Consider the following 14362-nt stretch of genomic DNA (forward strand, 5'->3'; position numbering starts at 1 on the left):
CATTGTTTCGGCAAACTTCAGAACCCTTAAGAACCGCTCGGATTGACAAGATGGGAGAAAAAATTACACACAAACAAAACAAGTACAATTTAGCCTGTCTCAAAAACAGAAAAAAAAAGGTTGGCCGCCCGTCTTTTCAAAGTCCGGCAACACAAAAACCGTCTTCACCGTCTCCCCGTCTTGGATATTGATGGAGGGTTTACCCTCCAAAGTTTGCACTAGAGAATAAAAATAAAAAGTGTGTGTAAAATTGACGGCCTGATAAAGCGCATTCACCAATTTTGAGCTCGCTTTCTACGCTTTCCTTGTTTTGGAATAGTGACAAAGATGGACGGGCAGCATTGTTTCCATCGGGATACATCATCTGTTCAGAATAAAGAACATTTCCTAACTAACGCCTTGATTACCTTTCCACGCGTCCTTATCACTTTCACTCCCATTTTTTTGTGTATTTAAGGTACAGTAAATCTAGTTAAGTTGGCACCTCTTTCGTTTTGCGTTGTAATATTGGGCTGTTTAGGGACAGGCCTGTTTTTTTCGTAACTTTAATGTATCCGTTTCCCTTCATTTTAATGTAAAGAAAAAAAGAGTTACGTAGAAGTAATTGACATGAAATGAATTCCTGAGAAATACAGAAGAAATTGCAAAAGGTTGGGATTTTTACCCGAACACAGATTCGAAGTAAATAAATTTATGTAAGTTACACAAAGCAATAAACCAGCGACAGTCAAAATTTCTGGTATGAATACTTAATAATTACATACTTGCAATTAAATAAAGTGCTGTGTATTTCTTTTACTCTGGAAATGAGCTAATTTCATGTCTGGTCGAGCGCGACTCCTAACATATGGCAGACCGCCCGCGGCGAGTGAGAACGGATCCTTCTTTTCTTGGACAGGTTGTCGAATGCGTTTTAGCCAACATAGAAGCTGTCGTAACGGTTTTAACCGACCCCCTCCCCCTTCCCCAACGTGAACCTTTCAATGCTCAGTTAACTCCGGCTTCTTTACAAAAAGCAATATGTGAACTTGGCAATACTCGGTGGACTTTCATGTGACCAATGACCTTCTACACGAATTGGGGAATTTCTGATGTGTTCTAGCATACCTTAACCCCTCTATCCACCCCTCCAGAGCCCTCGTGCCTCCTTTCTCTTAATTATGTTATGCTATGCTTAAGATATTCGATAGCGAAGCCTTCCGCAGCTACAACAACCCTTCTTGTAAAGTACTCTAGGAAAAGCCACAAAAAAATTGCAGAGGACATCTACGCTTGTGTGGCTCAAAATGTTGGTGCAAAAGTGTTCGGAAGCATTACAGGCCAATTTTCCAAACAGATATGGCGCTATTGTGGGGGCAGCCATGTAGCTCGGCACCGGTAGAAGCATAATCAGGCGCAGCGCAGTGCGGGAAGTGTGCGGCGTGCCGCGCACCGCCGACTCGGCGGTGCGTCGCGCAGAGCGTCCAGGCAAGTTGCTGACTGCTGCGCCGCTAGGTGAAGCAGCGGTTAGAGTGCGAAATTTTGCGTGGCACGTGCTGCAGTCACGTATCCTCTCATCACCATAGCCCTTGCCATGACTGAGAGCATTGGCCGATCGCCCCTGTTAGGCCTATCTCTAGGCTTAACGTTTGGTAGTCCTAACGTTAACCTCAACGACGAACGTTAAACATAACGACGTTCTAAGCAACTCATCGCCAGTCAAACTCATTGTACGGCAAGCTGCGGGTACCGGTGGACAATGGCAGACCTCAAAGTGTGGCGTTGGGCCTTGTGTCATACCATCGCGGAAAAAGGGAGGGAGGGAGAGTTTTATTAATAGATATCAGCCTAGCAGCGATCTTGGCTTGCTACTACATATGGAAATAAAAAGAACGACAATAGGTGAGACACGCGAAAAAACAAAAGCGCACATAAAGAAGCAGCAGAAAACGCACACAAAGCACATTGATAGACACAGGAACACCGACTTAAAGGGGCACTGAATACAACAAGGAAATTGGTTTCTAACGAAAGTCTGACCCTCCCATAGTCATTTTAGCGTTGATTCGGTGCCGAAAGATGACTTAATTGCGGAAAGGCGTTGCGCTGCTGAGCACGAGGTCGCGGGTTCGATTCCCGGCCGCGGCGGCCGCTTTTCTGATGGAGGCGAAAGGCAAAAACGCCCGTGTGTACGAGATTTCGGCGCACGCTAAAGATCCCCAGGTGGTCAAAATTAATCCGGAGCCCTCCACTACGGCGCGCCTCATCGCCTGCGTTGCGTCGGCGCGTTAAACCATACAATCAATCAAACTTAATTGCGGAGAAATCGCTAATCCAACAACGCATTTCCCTTCCTCCTTTTCTTCGCTGCGATTCCATGGCGCAAACAGCGGCTGATGCAGTCGCTGTTTCCGTCGCAATAAACCGGAAGCAAGCGAGGCAGTGGTGACGTATAGCGGTAGAGAAGCAACCGATTACAACGCTACCACGTACCAAACGGTTTCGTGAGTTTCGGTCAAATAAGTCGTGCTTTCTCGAACTCCCACGTCGGTTCCTGCGCAGGGCCACTGGGGAAAATATTTCTTCATCCATGGGATCCGCGATCAGTATTGACGCTCTGTTGAAGAAAAGCATATTGTCCCTTTTAAGTTGCGTGGACGTTGGCGTCGATGCCTCCTCGCATAGCGGTACCAGCACAAGTGTGGACGAGTAGGGCCATCCATCGGCATCCAGAGAAGACGTTCCGTACGTCAAACGTTTCGTACACTTGAAAATCCTCACTTCAGCCAAAATAAGTGTTCCCGTGTTTTTTTAGCCCAGCAAAAGCATGCAGAGGGTCATAATAGAAGTGGCTATGCCCACAGTACTGTCGCAAAATTATCTGGCCGAGTATTTCACCGGGTATTGCACCGAAACCAAAACGATCTTGTCGGCGTTTGGGATCGCCGCGTGATCTATTGGCTGGGCTCCCATCATATTGTTTCTAACTTTCTTTTGCTCTTCGACGTTCAAACATGACACTACAAAAACTTCCAGTTTCACCCAAATATGTTTCACTCAATTTTAGCCATTGCCGGTATAAGTTGCGTGGTGTATGGCCAGTGGCGGCGGGCGACACCTGCCCTCACGTTTTCGCTATTTGCTGCCTTATTTTAGAAAAGCTGCGCGTAAGAGGGGTGTAGTCGTGTTCCCGGTGATCTTGTATTTTGTCTTCAGTGTCCTTTTAGAATATGCGCAGGAGTTAGATTAGGGGTAAAGCATTCACAGGATCAGGATTTTGTCCCAGCCGCATTGGCGGAGAAAAGACAACAGCAAAGTTCCTTGGTCCGAGAACGTCACTAAGTGCAAGACGTGCGTCAGCACGCAGGCGCAGTATCCTCTTCATGGAGAGTGCTGGCATAGCCTGGCAGTTACTTCTTCTCCAATCCGGTCGTTTCCAATCGTTTCCGGCTGGCGGTGATGACGTCGTTTCGCAGACACCTCACGAGCACGCCTGAGGGCCAAGACAGCCACGGGCGCCTAGTGCACACTCAAGATCGCTGAAGGAGCCCAGTAATGCTATCGCGCTGTTAAGAACACAAGAATACCATCGTTTCTTTGACGCGGTTACCTACAACAGATGGTTCGCGCGTACTTGTGTCCGCGTGTGATAGAAACGTACTTTGTGCCCACGTGTGATAGAAACGTGGCTATCGTCACCATAGATGGGCTGGCCGAAATACCGGCTATGCGCCTTTGCACCGGCTATGCGTTTGTATACCCAGCAGTTTTCATATGCTTCTTGCCCAACTGAGTCGGTCGATTACGGTGCTAGGAATCTTAATGCGCCACTTACGTAACTAGCGGTTTTTTAACAAGGCAGAAAATGCCATAAACTTCACAGCAAGTATAAATCACCCACTTCATTCATTTTCCCGCACTACGATTTGTGGCATCACTAATCTTCAAAGATCTAGCGCGGGTTTTGTAGAGCTTGCCTAAGCGTTTATTTTTTTCTGAAACAAACACTGAAGCGGCGAAGACAAGTAATGCAAAATAAATGCATGCGCAACTTTTACTCACCGTGGGCCTTTTTTAAGGACCCAAACCTCAGCTAGCAAACAGGATGCCTCGGCCCAGGCGGTGTAAGCTTTGCTTCAATGTCGATATCGTTGGCATGTTTCATCTTGCATACAAGAGCAATCAAAAGGTGCATGCATGCGGATGAACGCCAGAGCCTACCGCGTGTACTTGTCACTGACACATAACTGCGCAATAGCCAGTGCCAAAATCAGTGGTTGTTAGCGAAATGGGCTATAAACTAGACGGCCGGCTCTGCGTTTAGCGAATCGCGCGTGCATTTGCTATACTGGTCCTAGGCGGCAGCGTCTCCTTGCAAGAGCGGCATACGGAGGGGAGGGGAGGGGAAGACGTTAGAAACCAACTTCGCCCGCATTGCACCACCGTACCAATATGGCATCAAACAAAAAAAAACCCTCTTCCTGATTAGCTTGCGTCCTTTGCGAAGAAAGTGAAAGTGAATGAAACAGGCAACCAGGAAGACGGCGACGATCGAAATAATTAAATGCAGCTCCCCAGCTTGCTCCGGGCACTTTGCGACCTGTCCTCAACGTCGAGAAAAGATGGGACGGAAACTGGAGAGAGAAATGCTAGCTTTAATGATTTATTTATCAGTAAACCAGACATCTTTGGCCGTCGCAGAAAAGTCGGGAGCTACTTAATCTATGATTTTTTAAAATTATAGAGTAAAGTTATTCCTCGATCATTGCCTTTTTATCGTTGGCAGTAGGGTTTCATGGGAGCCGCGTACTTGCCTCGCCATGCCAGTCGTGCGCTGGGAGAGCTGGCAACGAGTTCTTTCGTGTTCTTTCTGCCCTCGCGCTGCCTGAACGCGAGCATAAAGGAGGCGGGCGCACTAGTGCGGGCGCTAACGTTGTGCATTCCACGCAGCGGCGCCGGTGATCAGCCCGTTCGCGTTCCCCGAGCGGCTGCAGGAGGGCATGCGCAGCTCGGCCACGTGCACGCTGCTGGACGGTGACCCGCCGGTGACCATGGGCTGGCTCAAGGACGGCCGGCCGGACCTGGGGCCCGACGTGCAGGTGGTGCCCATCAGCGACTTCGTCTCCAACCTCATCATCGACAAGGTGGCCCGACACCACTCGGGGGACTACACGTGCACGGCGGCCAACGCGGCCGCGGCCACCAACCACACGGCACACATGTTCGTACGAGGTACGCACGTCGCCTTCGGGGACAGCAGTCAATTAAAAGAAGCCCCTTCCTGCAAAGCACTGACAGGCTGAAGCCAACCGAAAAATAAAACAATACGAATCGCTCCGCGAGGAAACTTAGTGGTGCCGGTTGCAGAAAACTAGAGAAAAAAAATGTACCCTGTTCCACCCAGTGTGAAATCTGCCGAAACAGAATAGCTGTGTATCTCTTCTGGCGGCTCGAACGTCAACGGGCGCTCGCCCGAGAACGGCGGCGCCTCCGCCACGTGAATTCGGTTCGCCTACAGTTCGCCCATAGGAATCGGCCCCTAAACGTCGGCGGCGGGATGCCCTCTCCCACTCCTAGCGGGAGGGCAAGGAACCCGCCCCTGCGAGACCGCTGCGCCCTCTATCGGTGGGTCTGGGAACCGGTTTCTGCGAGGCCGCCGGCGGGTCCGGGGACCTGATCCTACCCCTGCGTGACTCACTACCTTCCACCGACGGACCAAAAAGCTGGACCTACAACAGCGCCGCTGTTAAAAGCTCGCAAGGCGCCACCAGCTGCAGCGCGGCACAAAACAGAAACGTAATTTATAGACACCACAACTGGATATTATTATCAAGAGAGAGCACGTAAACCTGCATGTAACAATAAGCTATTGTCTTCCGTGTGTAGGAAATTCTGCTTGCTTATCAATAAACACATCATTGGCATCAACATTAAATAAAATCGATCTTAAGACACTTCCTTGGGCAATACCAAATAATATCTCTTTGGGCTCAATGCGCGGTGTAGCGATTGTGTGCCTTGCATTGAGTTCGTACAAATGTATCAATTTATTTAAAAAATACTGCAGGCCAAGAATGGCCCCAGCAGGAGTGGGGGCGCTACAAGAGGAAGAAACATGACCAAATAGGAAACAATACAGGGGTGGCAAAAAATAGCAGGAATATGTTGATTGATTATGGGGTTTAAAGCGGCGAAACTACACAGGTTATGAGGCGCGCCGTATTGGAGGCGTACGAACCCAAAGGAAATGATCTGCGCCCTGAATGCGATGATAGCCTAATCGGATAGGCGCCGATTTCGTAACGCGAGGGACCCAGGTTCGATTCCTACCCTGGGAAGCGCTTTTTGTTCTTTCCAATTGGCTGCACGTGTTATTGTTTCCCGCCGCTTCTAACCCGCACCCCTCGGGCCTTTAGGGTGGCCCGGTGCTTAGGTTGCTGGTTTCACGGCGTAAAGGTACCGGGTTAGATTTCCGAGACCTCCCTAACCACATTGTTTTGTTGAGGCTTCGGGGTTATTTGGTACGACGGACGGATTTGCGTCCGCCTAAACAGCTTTGCTGTTACAAATCGATGTTGCGTATGGTAGAGTTCATGCGCACTGGACTTCCTCGTGATCATAGTGAGTACCCAAAAAGGTGTGCTGAGAATCTAGCCGCAGCGTACTCAATGGAAAGCTGGGAAGCGGTTCGCGCACGGTACGACAACAGCGACGATGATATACAGGGAGGGAGTGCTTCGGTCGCGTGCGCTGAGGCCACGCACCATCTGCCAATCACACTCGGTTTCTCTTCCTCATCGCATCATACGGACCGCTAAATGTGAGAGTCCTTTTCAGAAGGAAATGAGCAGTCCGAGTGGCACCGGTAACATAATGCGGCCCGGCGAGATAACGCACGTAGATTGCATCCCGTATGTTCCCCTCCATCACGGTCACATAAACTCCGACACAACACATGTGCGCAAAAGCCCTTCACGAGTGCAGCACCAAATTCCATTTGGCTGGGAGGCATACTCTGTGCAAGGCGTCACATATGGCTGATGTCCTTCGTGCACTTCCACGAACTCTGTGTCCGCTTCGCTCCTGCTGGTCACTTTGTTTGTCACGTTGTTCGTAAGTGCAGCTTTAAAGAGGCCACGCAGGCACGACACAAGTTTGGTTCATTCGAAAGATTGCCTCGTAAGAATAATACTGACGCCACTTTTAACGCAGACTTCGCTTACATGAGCTAGATAATTAGGGAAAAAGGGAATCGTCATGCAACCCATTAGCTCATGTCCCGCAACAGAACCTATGATGTCATATATGCCCAGCTGTGCGAGTCGCTGAAGCCGGCAAGAGCAAACGCAAAGTAGGCAGGGTTTATAAGCTTTCCGAACGAGCTATTTGCGCTTAAATGTAATGCAAAATCATTTTACAGCAGTAAGAATGGCGCGGTAAACAATGATAACTTACGAAAGTACACGTAAGCATAGAAGTACCGATGCGCACTGCTGTTGGTACTGGGCGCACAATGCTTGTTTTAGCTGCACAGCAGCCCGCCGCTTTGGAGTGGTCTTACACGACATTGGCCGATTGGGGTAAGCCACGTTGTCTTACGTGACCCTGTTTGTCGAGCATACCCCATGTTTTACGAAACGATTACTTTCTACCGTAACGAAAACAAGCCAGATGCAGATACTGCCAAAAACAAAGCAACGCCGGACAACGGTCTGTGGAGTAATTTTAGGGACCTTACGTGGCTGAGTATGGTAGCGCCATCTGGTAGGACTGACGGCAAGCAAGGCTGCAAAGCCAAATGACGCAGTGGAAGTTCGTTTGAATACGTGCACTTATGACTTCATTGCTGACGTCACGAAAACACGTGATTTGGCGGGATAATCAAAATTTTAACCTAAATTGAGTAATTTCTCAGTACTGCCGTATTTGCTGCCGTACAAGCGCTGGGGGCACTATAAAACACGAAATCTTTTGAATAACATGACCCCTTCAAATGCAGTACGAGACAGGGGGACTAACCTGATTACATTCCTATGGGACTTACCACTTTATGACCCACGGGTTTAAAAAGCATCGTGTACCAATACGAAAGGTTTGCATAGACATGTTCCTAATAGCCTAGTATGGTTCTTCAGAAACATAAGAAAAACATTTTTTTAGTTTATCTAGTTTCCACTAGATGGCGCTAGCTGTCAAGCAAGTGAGAGTTTTCTGTATTTATTTCAATCATGGAGGAAAGAAAGCTTTCAGTACAGAAGTCACATATTTCCCAAATAAGCGAACTGAGCCGTTGTGAACGTTTGTAGGCATCTGTAAAACGTTTCGCATCCATGCACGATGGTTTTTAAGCCCGCGGGTCTTGAAGTAGGAAGTCTTATAGGAGTGTTAACAGGTGAGTCACCAGGTGAGGAATGTTAACAGGTGCAGCAGCACGCATTTTATTTCGCGCCATTCTTTAGTCGGAAATTGGGGGGGGGGGAATATCGCAGTTACGAAACGCCCCCCAAATTTAAAAAAAACACACCTCGTGGCACAACAAGACAACGCGCATGCATGGATAAGTCGAAATAAATACAAGTATTTCAGTATGGCGCTACAACGACGACATCAAACATTTAACGCATCACTGCGTAGCTGCGCTGGGCCGTCCTTTTCTTCCCTCCATCTCGTACTTGTTTTCGCTATTTGCCTAGGCAGCGCGCGCGTCACAACCGGAAACGCTTGGTCGCTGAACAACCGCTCTGTTGTTGTCGCGTCGACAAGTCAAACCCACAGCGACGCTCCTCTGTCATCCTCGTCAAGCCGAGCGAGAGCTTCAGCGCTTCCCTGTCTTCGAAAGCGAACGCAAGCTGTCGACTCGGCTTTACGCAAACGCTCTCAAGTTTCATCTCCAAGTGGAGCGCGAAGTGTTTGGACATTCTTCTTTCTTGCATTGCCACCATCTCCAGTTCGACGACTGGCAGGGAAAAAAAATCCTCTACTGAGGCCCGGGGGCTCGTATTGCTGGGATTTTTTTTTTCTTCTTCTTCTTGCTGATCTTTCTCTTTTGTGTAGCCGAAGGGCCTTCCGAGTGCGCGAAAAACGCCTAGATGAGGCTGAAGGGCCTCGCAAACCATAGGGTCGCTGAACACGCACTGTACTGACAAAAAAGAACCCCTGCTTGTTTGATTTGTTATTTTTTGAATACACTACTTTCGACCGCACTGCGATATCCCTGCGACACCTTTTTGCTGGAGCCTGCATTAGCTATTATGCGTTTTCTGCTAAAAAAAAACCGAAGGGGCGCGGTGAGGTTATCTTGTATAAGATTGGCTGTCGATGCGTGAGTGCTCACTTGTGTTGCAGCAACGTTTATAGCGCAGTTTTCAGCACGACAGCGTTTCCTTTTCACTATCCCGACTCTACAGTGACCTCGTCGGCGTGATTGTCCGGTGCCACCTTGAAGCTTTCCCCATGGAGTTAATGAGAAGAAGATTAGGCGACAGCCGCAGCCCTCACATGCATGCAGTGCGCGAAAGGGGCGCGTCTTGCGACGTCGGTAAGGCTGTTTACTCAGTGAACGTCGGCGGCGGCGGGAGCTCGCCCGGCGGCACCAGGCGCATGCCGGACGGTTAATTGCACTATTCTCACTCGCATTGTGATTAACACCAGTTAAAATAAAGCAGCAGGGATCCACACACTCACATCGGATCAATGGCCTTAAAATTACAAGCCAGCATCCACTACAGGATACGCGTCCGATCGTGCGGTTCGCCGCACGTGCATAAGCAAAATAGTGTAAACCTTTTCAGATCGACAGAATTAATGCACGCCAGGATCACCACCACTTGTCTTGTATGGTTATACGGCGCTTGGCGTTTATGACTTGCATGAACATATGTAGCTTAAAAACGCCTGTAATTCGAATTCTGAAATTCACTGGGTGGCAGTAACCCGACACCAATGCGAATTCCTCTAGAGAGTGGCTGTCAGATCCACCAGAGGTCAACAATGTCGGGCGTAGAACAAGTGACGTCGAATGTACCATCTCAATACCATCGGCTATGGCCACCCGCCACGGTGGCGCTGAGCTGCCGAGCCCAAGGACGCGGGTGCGAATCCCGGCCGCGGTGGCTGCTTCCTGATGGAGGCAACAAGCGAAAACGCCCGTGTGTTCGAGATTTCGGCGCACGTTAAATATTCCTAGCTGGTCGAAATCGATCCGGAGCCCTCCACTACGGCGCGCCTCATAGCCCAGGTGTGGATTGGGCGCGTTGAACCTCGTAATCAATCAGCCATCGGTTATGGCCGCAACGGATCATCCTCAGTGGCGTGAATCAGTACCGAACGTTGGGAACCGACATGTAAAATGCTTTGCGACAAGTTGAAGTAAGGAAAAAAAAGCACGTAATCAGCTGAAGCGCATTAAGTAAGACGATCAGTGATACCGAGACACGTCTTCCGCCATCGTTCGCGAAGTACGTGAGGGAGAAAAAAACAATAACAAACGAAAAGGTAAAAAGGCATTTTTAAAGCGAACCAAGTCTTGAACATATGAAGGACGAGTAAAAGGGCAGCGCCGCTTGTATTCATGGGCTTAATCTCCAAAGGTCACCCGCAATTATTTTTCCTCTCAACAATTTTCAGCCCACCGTCCTTTGCAACCATTTTATATGAAAATTTTCTCCCTTCCTGAACCTAACGCACTTTTTGCAGTAAACATTTTGATAAAACGTTGCGCGGTGTAGCCACGCGACGTCAGCGCCGAACACCCCGGTTCAAATATGCTCCGCTCGGTAATCATGTCTGATGCAACGAAATCACCGCGTATTTTGGGCGTATTTAATTAAAAACGAAATGGAGCAGCCTGCCCTGCGCGCTCATGGGGGCGGGAGCTGGAGAAGCTTTTACTTCTAGGTTGCACCGCACAGGTACCCTCACTCTAGTGGCCTTTGCAACTCAAGCAAGCCCTGGGACAGCGTGGAAGCAATTGGGCTGCTAAGTTTTTGCATACGACGACTTTTACGCTTACAGGACGAAAGAAAACAGACATGTAAACACTCATTAACATCTGCTTGCTCGAGAAAGAGAGAGAGAGAGAGAGAGAGAGAGAGAGAGAGAGAGAGAGAGAGAGAGAGAGAGAGAGAGAGAGAGAATAAACTTTATTCTCGAATCACCGTTTTGCATTTTGCATACTGAGCCGGCTCTACAAGGCAAAGGAAAAAATAGGTAACATAAAACGGAATTTGTTCAGAACGAATTACAAAATATTTACATAAATAAGCCAGGCGAGACTAAAGTTATGCTTGCTGATTGAGTCGATTGTAAATTATTTGATATTGAGGGTCGGCTGAATATTTCGTATTCTAAAATGTTCCGAACCAAGCAAAATGGTTTAAGGCTGGCCAAGTACTGCTTGAGGCATTAAAAGCAAGCTAGAAAACTCGCTCACCTACACACGCGACTCTGGCCAAGGCTTTTCGTCTTTGGTTCATGTACCGACCAGGCTCAAGCTAGTGTTTTCTAAAGTCGACTTAAAGATTTGGAATGTTAAACTTCCCGGGCATCTTTCCGGCTCATCAAACATTGCTGATTTCTCAAAGTGTTACACAAAGGCTTCCTTCACAGCTTTTATTGAAGATTAGAGATTGTTTTGTGCGCAATTTGAAACTCCCTAGAAGGTTCCGAGATGGCTATTACATGGTTCTACCATGTTCCAGAAGCCTGGAAGCCGTCAGGCGGGACTCTGAGGGAAGTAACTTTTAACAGACACTGACACAAAATTACTCCGCCCTTTGCAAAGTACTAAGACCACTCCTTGCTGTTTCGGAATATCATGGTTCCTAAAAATGGTTCTAGTTTTCTTAATGGTCTAACGTTATAGTGACATTGCGGGGCTTGCAAACTTAGCCGGTTAACGACTGGTTGAATCGGCTATTCATCGTTGGCACAGTGAAAGCGTCATTACAGTACCTTTGATATTGTCTTATTTCATCCGCTAAGGGAACCTGGCTGCAAAAAACAAGGGTAATTAAGCCCATACGCCGACACTGTTTTGTCTGGAGGAGCCCTTCTTGCACCGTGTGCAGGGGAGGCGCACACGTGAGCCTGGAGGGATGGGAGTTGGGCATTCCCGTACATATCATTTCCCGCAAAGCAGAGCTTCTTTTCCCTAGTGAGGAAAGGGCGAACGTATAGTGGAAGGCCGAACACAGGCGGGTGCGACGGCCTCGAATGCCACCACTTGGCGCGAAACCCGCGTGTGGGGCGAACATGCAGCTGACGCCAGGGTTACAGTGCAAGGCCCTCAGGTTGCCTCTTAATTTCAGTGCGAAGCAAATTAGTGCGGTCATTTTATCCCCTCTTCTCCTTTGTGCAGAAGAACAGTGGGCGGCGGCAGCGTGGCAGCCAGGAAAACGCGTTGCCGCCGGTGCAATACTCTGTCGCCCCCTTGCCTCTCGCAGCGCTTCCCCGCTGGACGATCCGGCCGACGGACCTGTCGACCGTGGTGGGCTCTTCGGTGACCTTCGACTGCCAGGCCGAGGGCGAGCCACACCCTGTGGTGCGGTGGAAGTACGCTGTCGGTACGTGCTCTTTCACGCACGTGCCGTCTGTCGCTGCGTATCTTGCGTTGTGAGATGAATGTGAATATTTGCACTGAATTAAAGTGCCTACGCAGGCTAGTTGGCACTTAATCGCGGAAATTTTGTCCATACCCTGCTGGCACAGCTCGAGGAAAGAATAAGGGCAGGAAAGAGGCGCTCTATAAACTAGCTATCCACTCAGTTGATAGCGCGCCTCTCTCCTGTCAAGGTTATTTCTTCCTCCAGTTGTGCCTGCAGCGCATGAGCGAAATTCCTGCGATGAACATTTGCGCTAATGCACAACGCACCAGCCGCTCTAACGCCTATCACGATAAAAAGCCGTTGTCTCATGGGAATTGCCTTACCTGTAGGTCACCGAGTCACAGATACGATGGTAACCTTGTATAGACCGCAACACCGTTGTCTATAACACTCGAGCGGCGTGCCACGCGCTGCACGGACGACGCCTGTCGGCGACACCCATGCGACACCGGGTTCGAGATAGCGTGCATCTACGCGTGCGCGGCCACCCTGACATGATCAGCTTGTCTTTGTCGGCGTTTTTGGCCGGCGCTCTTACAAAGGCTGCTTTGGCCGCCGGGAGCGCTGTTGCGGACACCGCTCGTGAGACGCATGTTATGGAACGGGACGCAGACGCGAGGCAAATGGCTCAGCCAGACCGAGGTTTATTAGCTTCTTTCTCCTCTATCCCCTGATCGCAATGATAGTACGCAGTCGTCTTCCACTTCTTCCACAATTCCGCAACATACTCCCACCCCCGACGGTGGCGCTAGTGGTGGGGAAGTGCAGAGCAGATTAGTCTAGGCTTGCCGTAGATTAGTCCAATGTCATTCCTTTGAAGACGACAGGTGGCAGTTTGCGCCTGCTTAACCCTCCATCGATGCTTCGAGGCTCGATGCCTTCTTCTGGAGATTTTCTTGGATAGGGCGGGGCCCCAAGTTTTGCTTGGGTCGGGCTGTATTATAAATGATGCAGTAAAGTTAGTCCTCGAGTTAGCATGGACAAATCGTGTTCGCAATGCAGCCTGAACCTTCTGGTCAGTGGTGCCCTTTTCTTTTCCTGTTCGCCTTCGACGTTCCTTTCTGCGTACTGGCTGAGTTTTAACCACTTGCATCTGTATCGCCGCAATGGATCTTCGTTTTCTGTTTTCAGGCGGTCGAGCGGACGCTTGTCTTTCAGGTGCTTGAATTCGCTTCTTCAGCGGCTTACTGCCGAGCCACTCGTTTCGTAACGCTGGCACACGGGTGAATGTCTTCTCGTTGCACGAGGGACACCTGTCATCCGTTGACTTCATCTGAGTTTTGCGCGTGCGCGATGGCCTTTTGGGCTTGACCCCGAGAGCATGCGAGTCTGGGATGGTATTTTCCTCACTTGGGCGGAATGGCACGGCGCCGGCTGCTTCGTCGAACTCGGTATTGCGGCTGCGTCCCGCCGCCTGGTTCACCGACGACGTTGCAAATGTAGGGACGCTGTGCTGCTCCGTCCTCTCTTCCACTAAAAACGACGAACTCGCGGTTTCGAAAGCAGCCCTTGTTGCGAAGGGGAGTGCTGTATTGGCCGTGTCCTTTTTCAGGGAGGTGCCCCCTCTGAAAGGCCCCTGCGTGTGTTGAGGTAGAGAAAAAGTCTTAGTCGGGGTGAACGACGTCCTCAAAGTTGCCAGAGAAATTCGTTCCTTTAACGAAACCTTAGCGCGACTGACCGTGTATGAGTATTCGTCGGCCTCTTCTAAGTCCTTTACGAAGCTGTCAAAGTCCAGAAGGTTCTGTATCTGCCCGTCGAGCTTTCGAAGTTGATCCTGT

General features: G+C 49.6%; 1 protein-coding gene across 1 annotated transcript in view; it reads left to right on the forward strand.

Moving 5' to 3' along the window:
- LOC144162659 (cell adhesion molecule Dscam1-like) overlaps nt 1-14362 on the forward strand; it is an 809120-nt gene that overhangs the window by 678436 nt on the left and 116322 nt on the right. The window contains exons 9-10 of the mRNA XM_077693289.1: nt 4930-5211; nt 12423-12542. Coding sequence (XP_077549415.1) covers nt 4930-5211; nt 12423-12542 — 402 coding nt within the window. The remainder of the gene's footprint in view (nt 1-4929; nt 5212-12422; nt 12543-14362) is intronic.

Source organism: Haemaphysalis longicornis, unplaced genomic scaffold (genome assembly GCF_048455015.1).
Source record: "Haemaphysalis longicornis isolate Haplotype H1 unplaced genomic scaffold, Haemaphysalis longicornis Haplotype H1 scaffold_1, whole genome shotgun sequence".
NCBI classification, from domain to species: Eukaryota; Metazoa; Arthropoda; class Arachnida; order Ixodida; family Ixodidae; genus Haemaphysalis; species Haemaphysalis longicornis.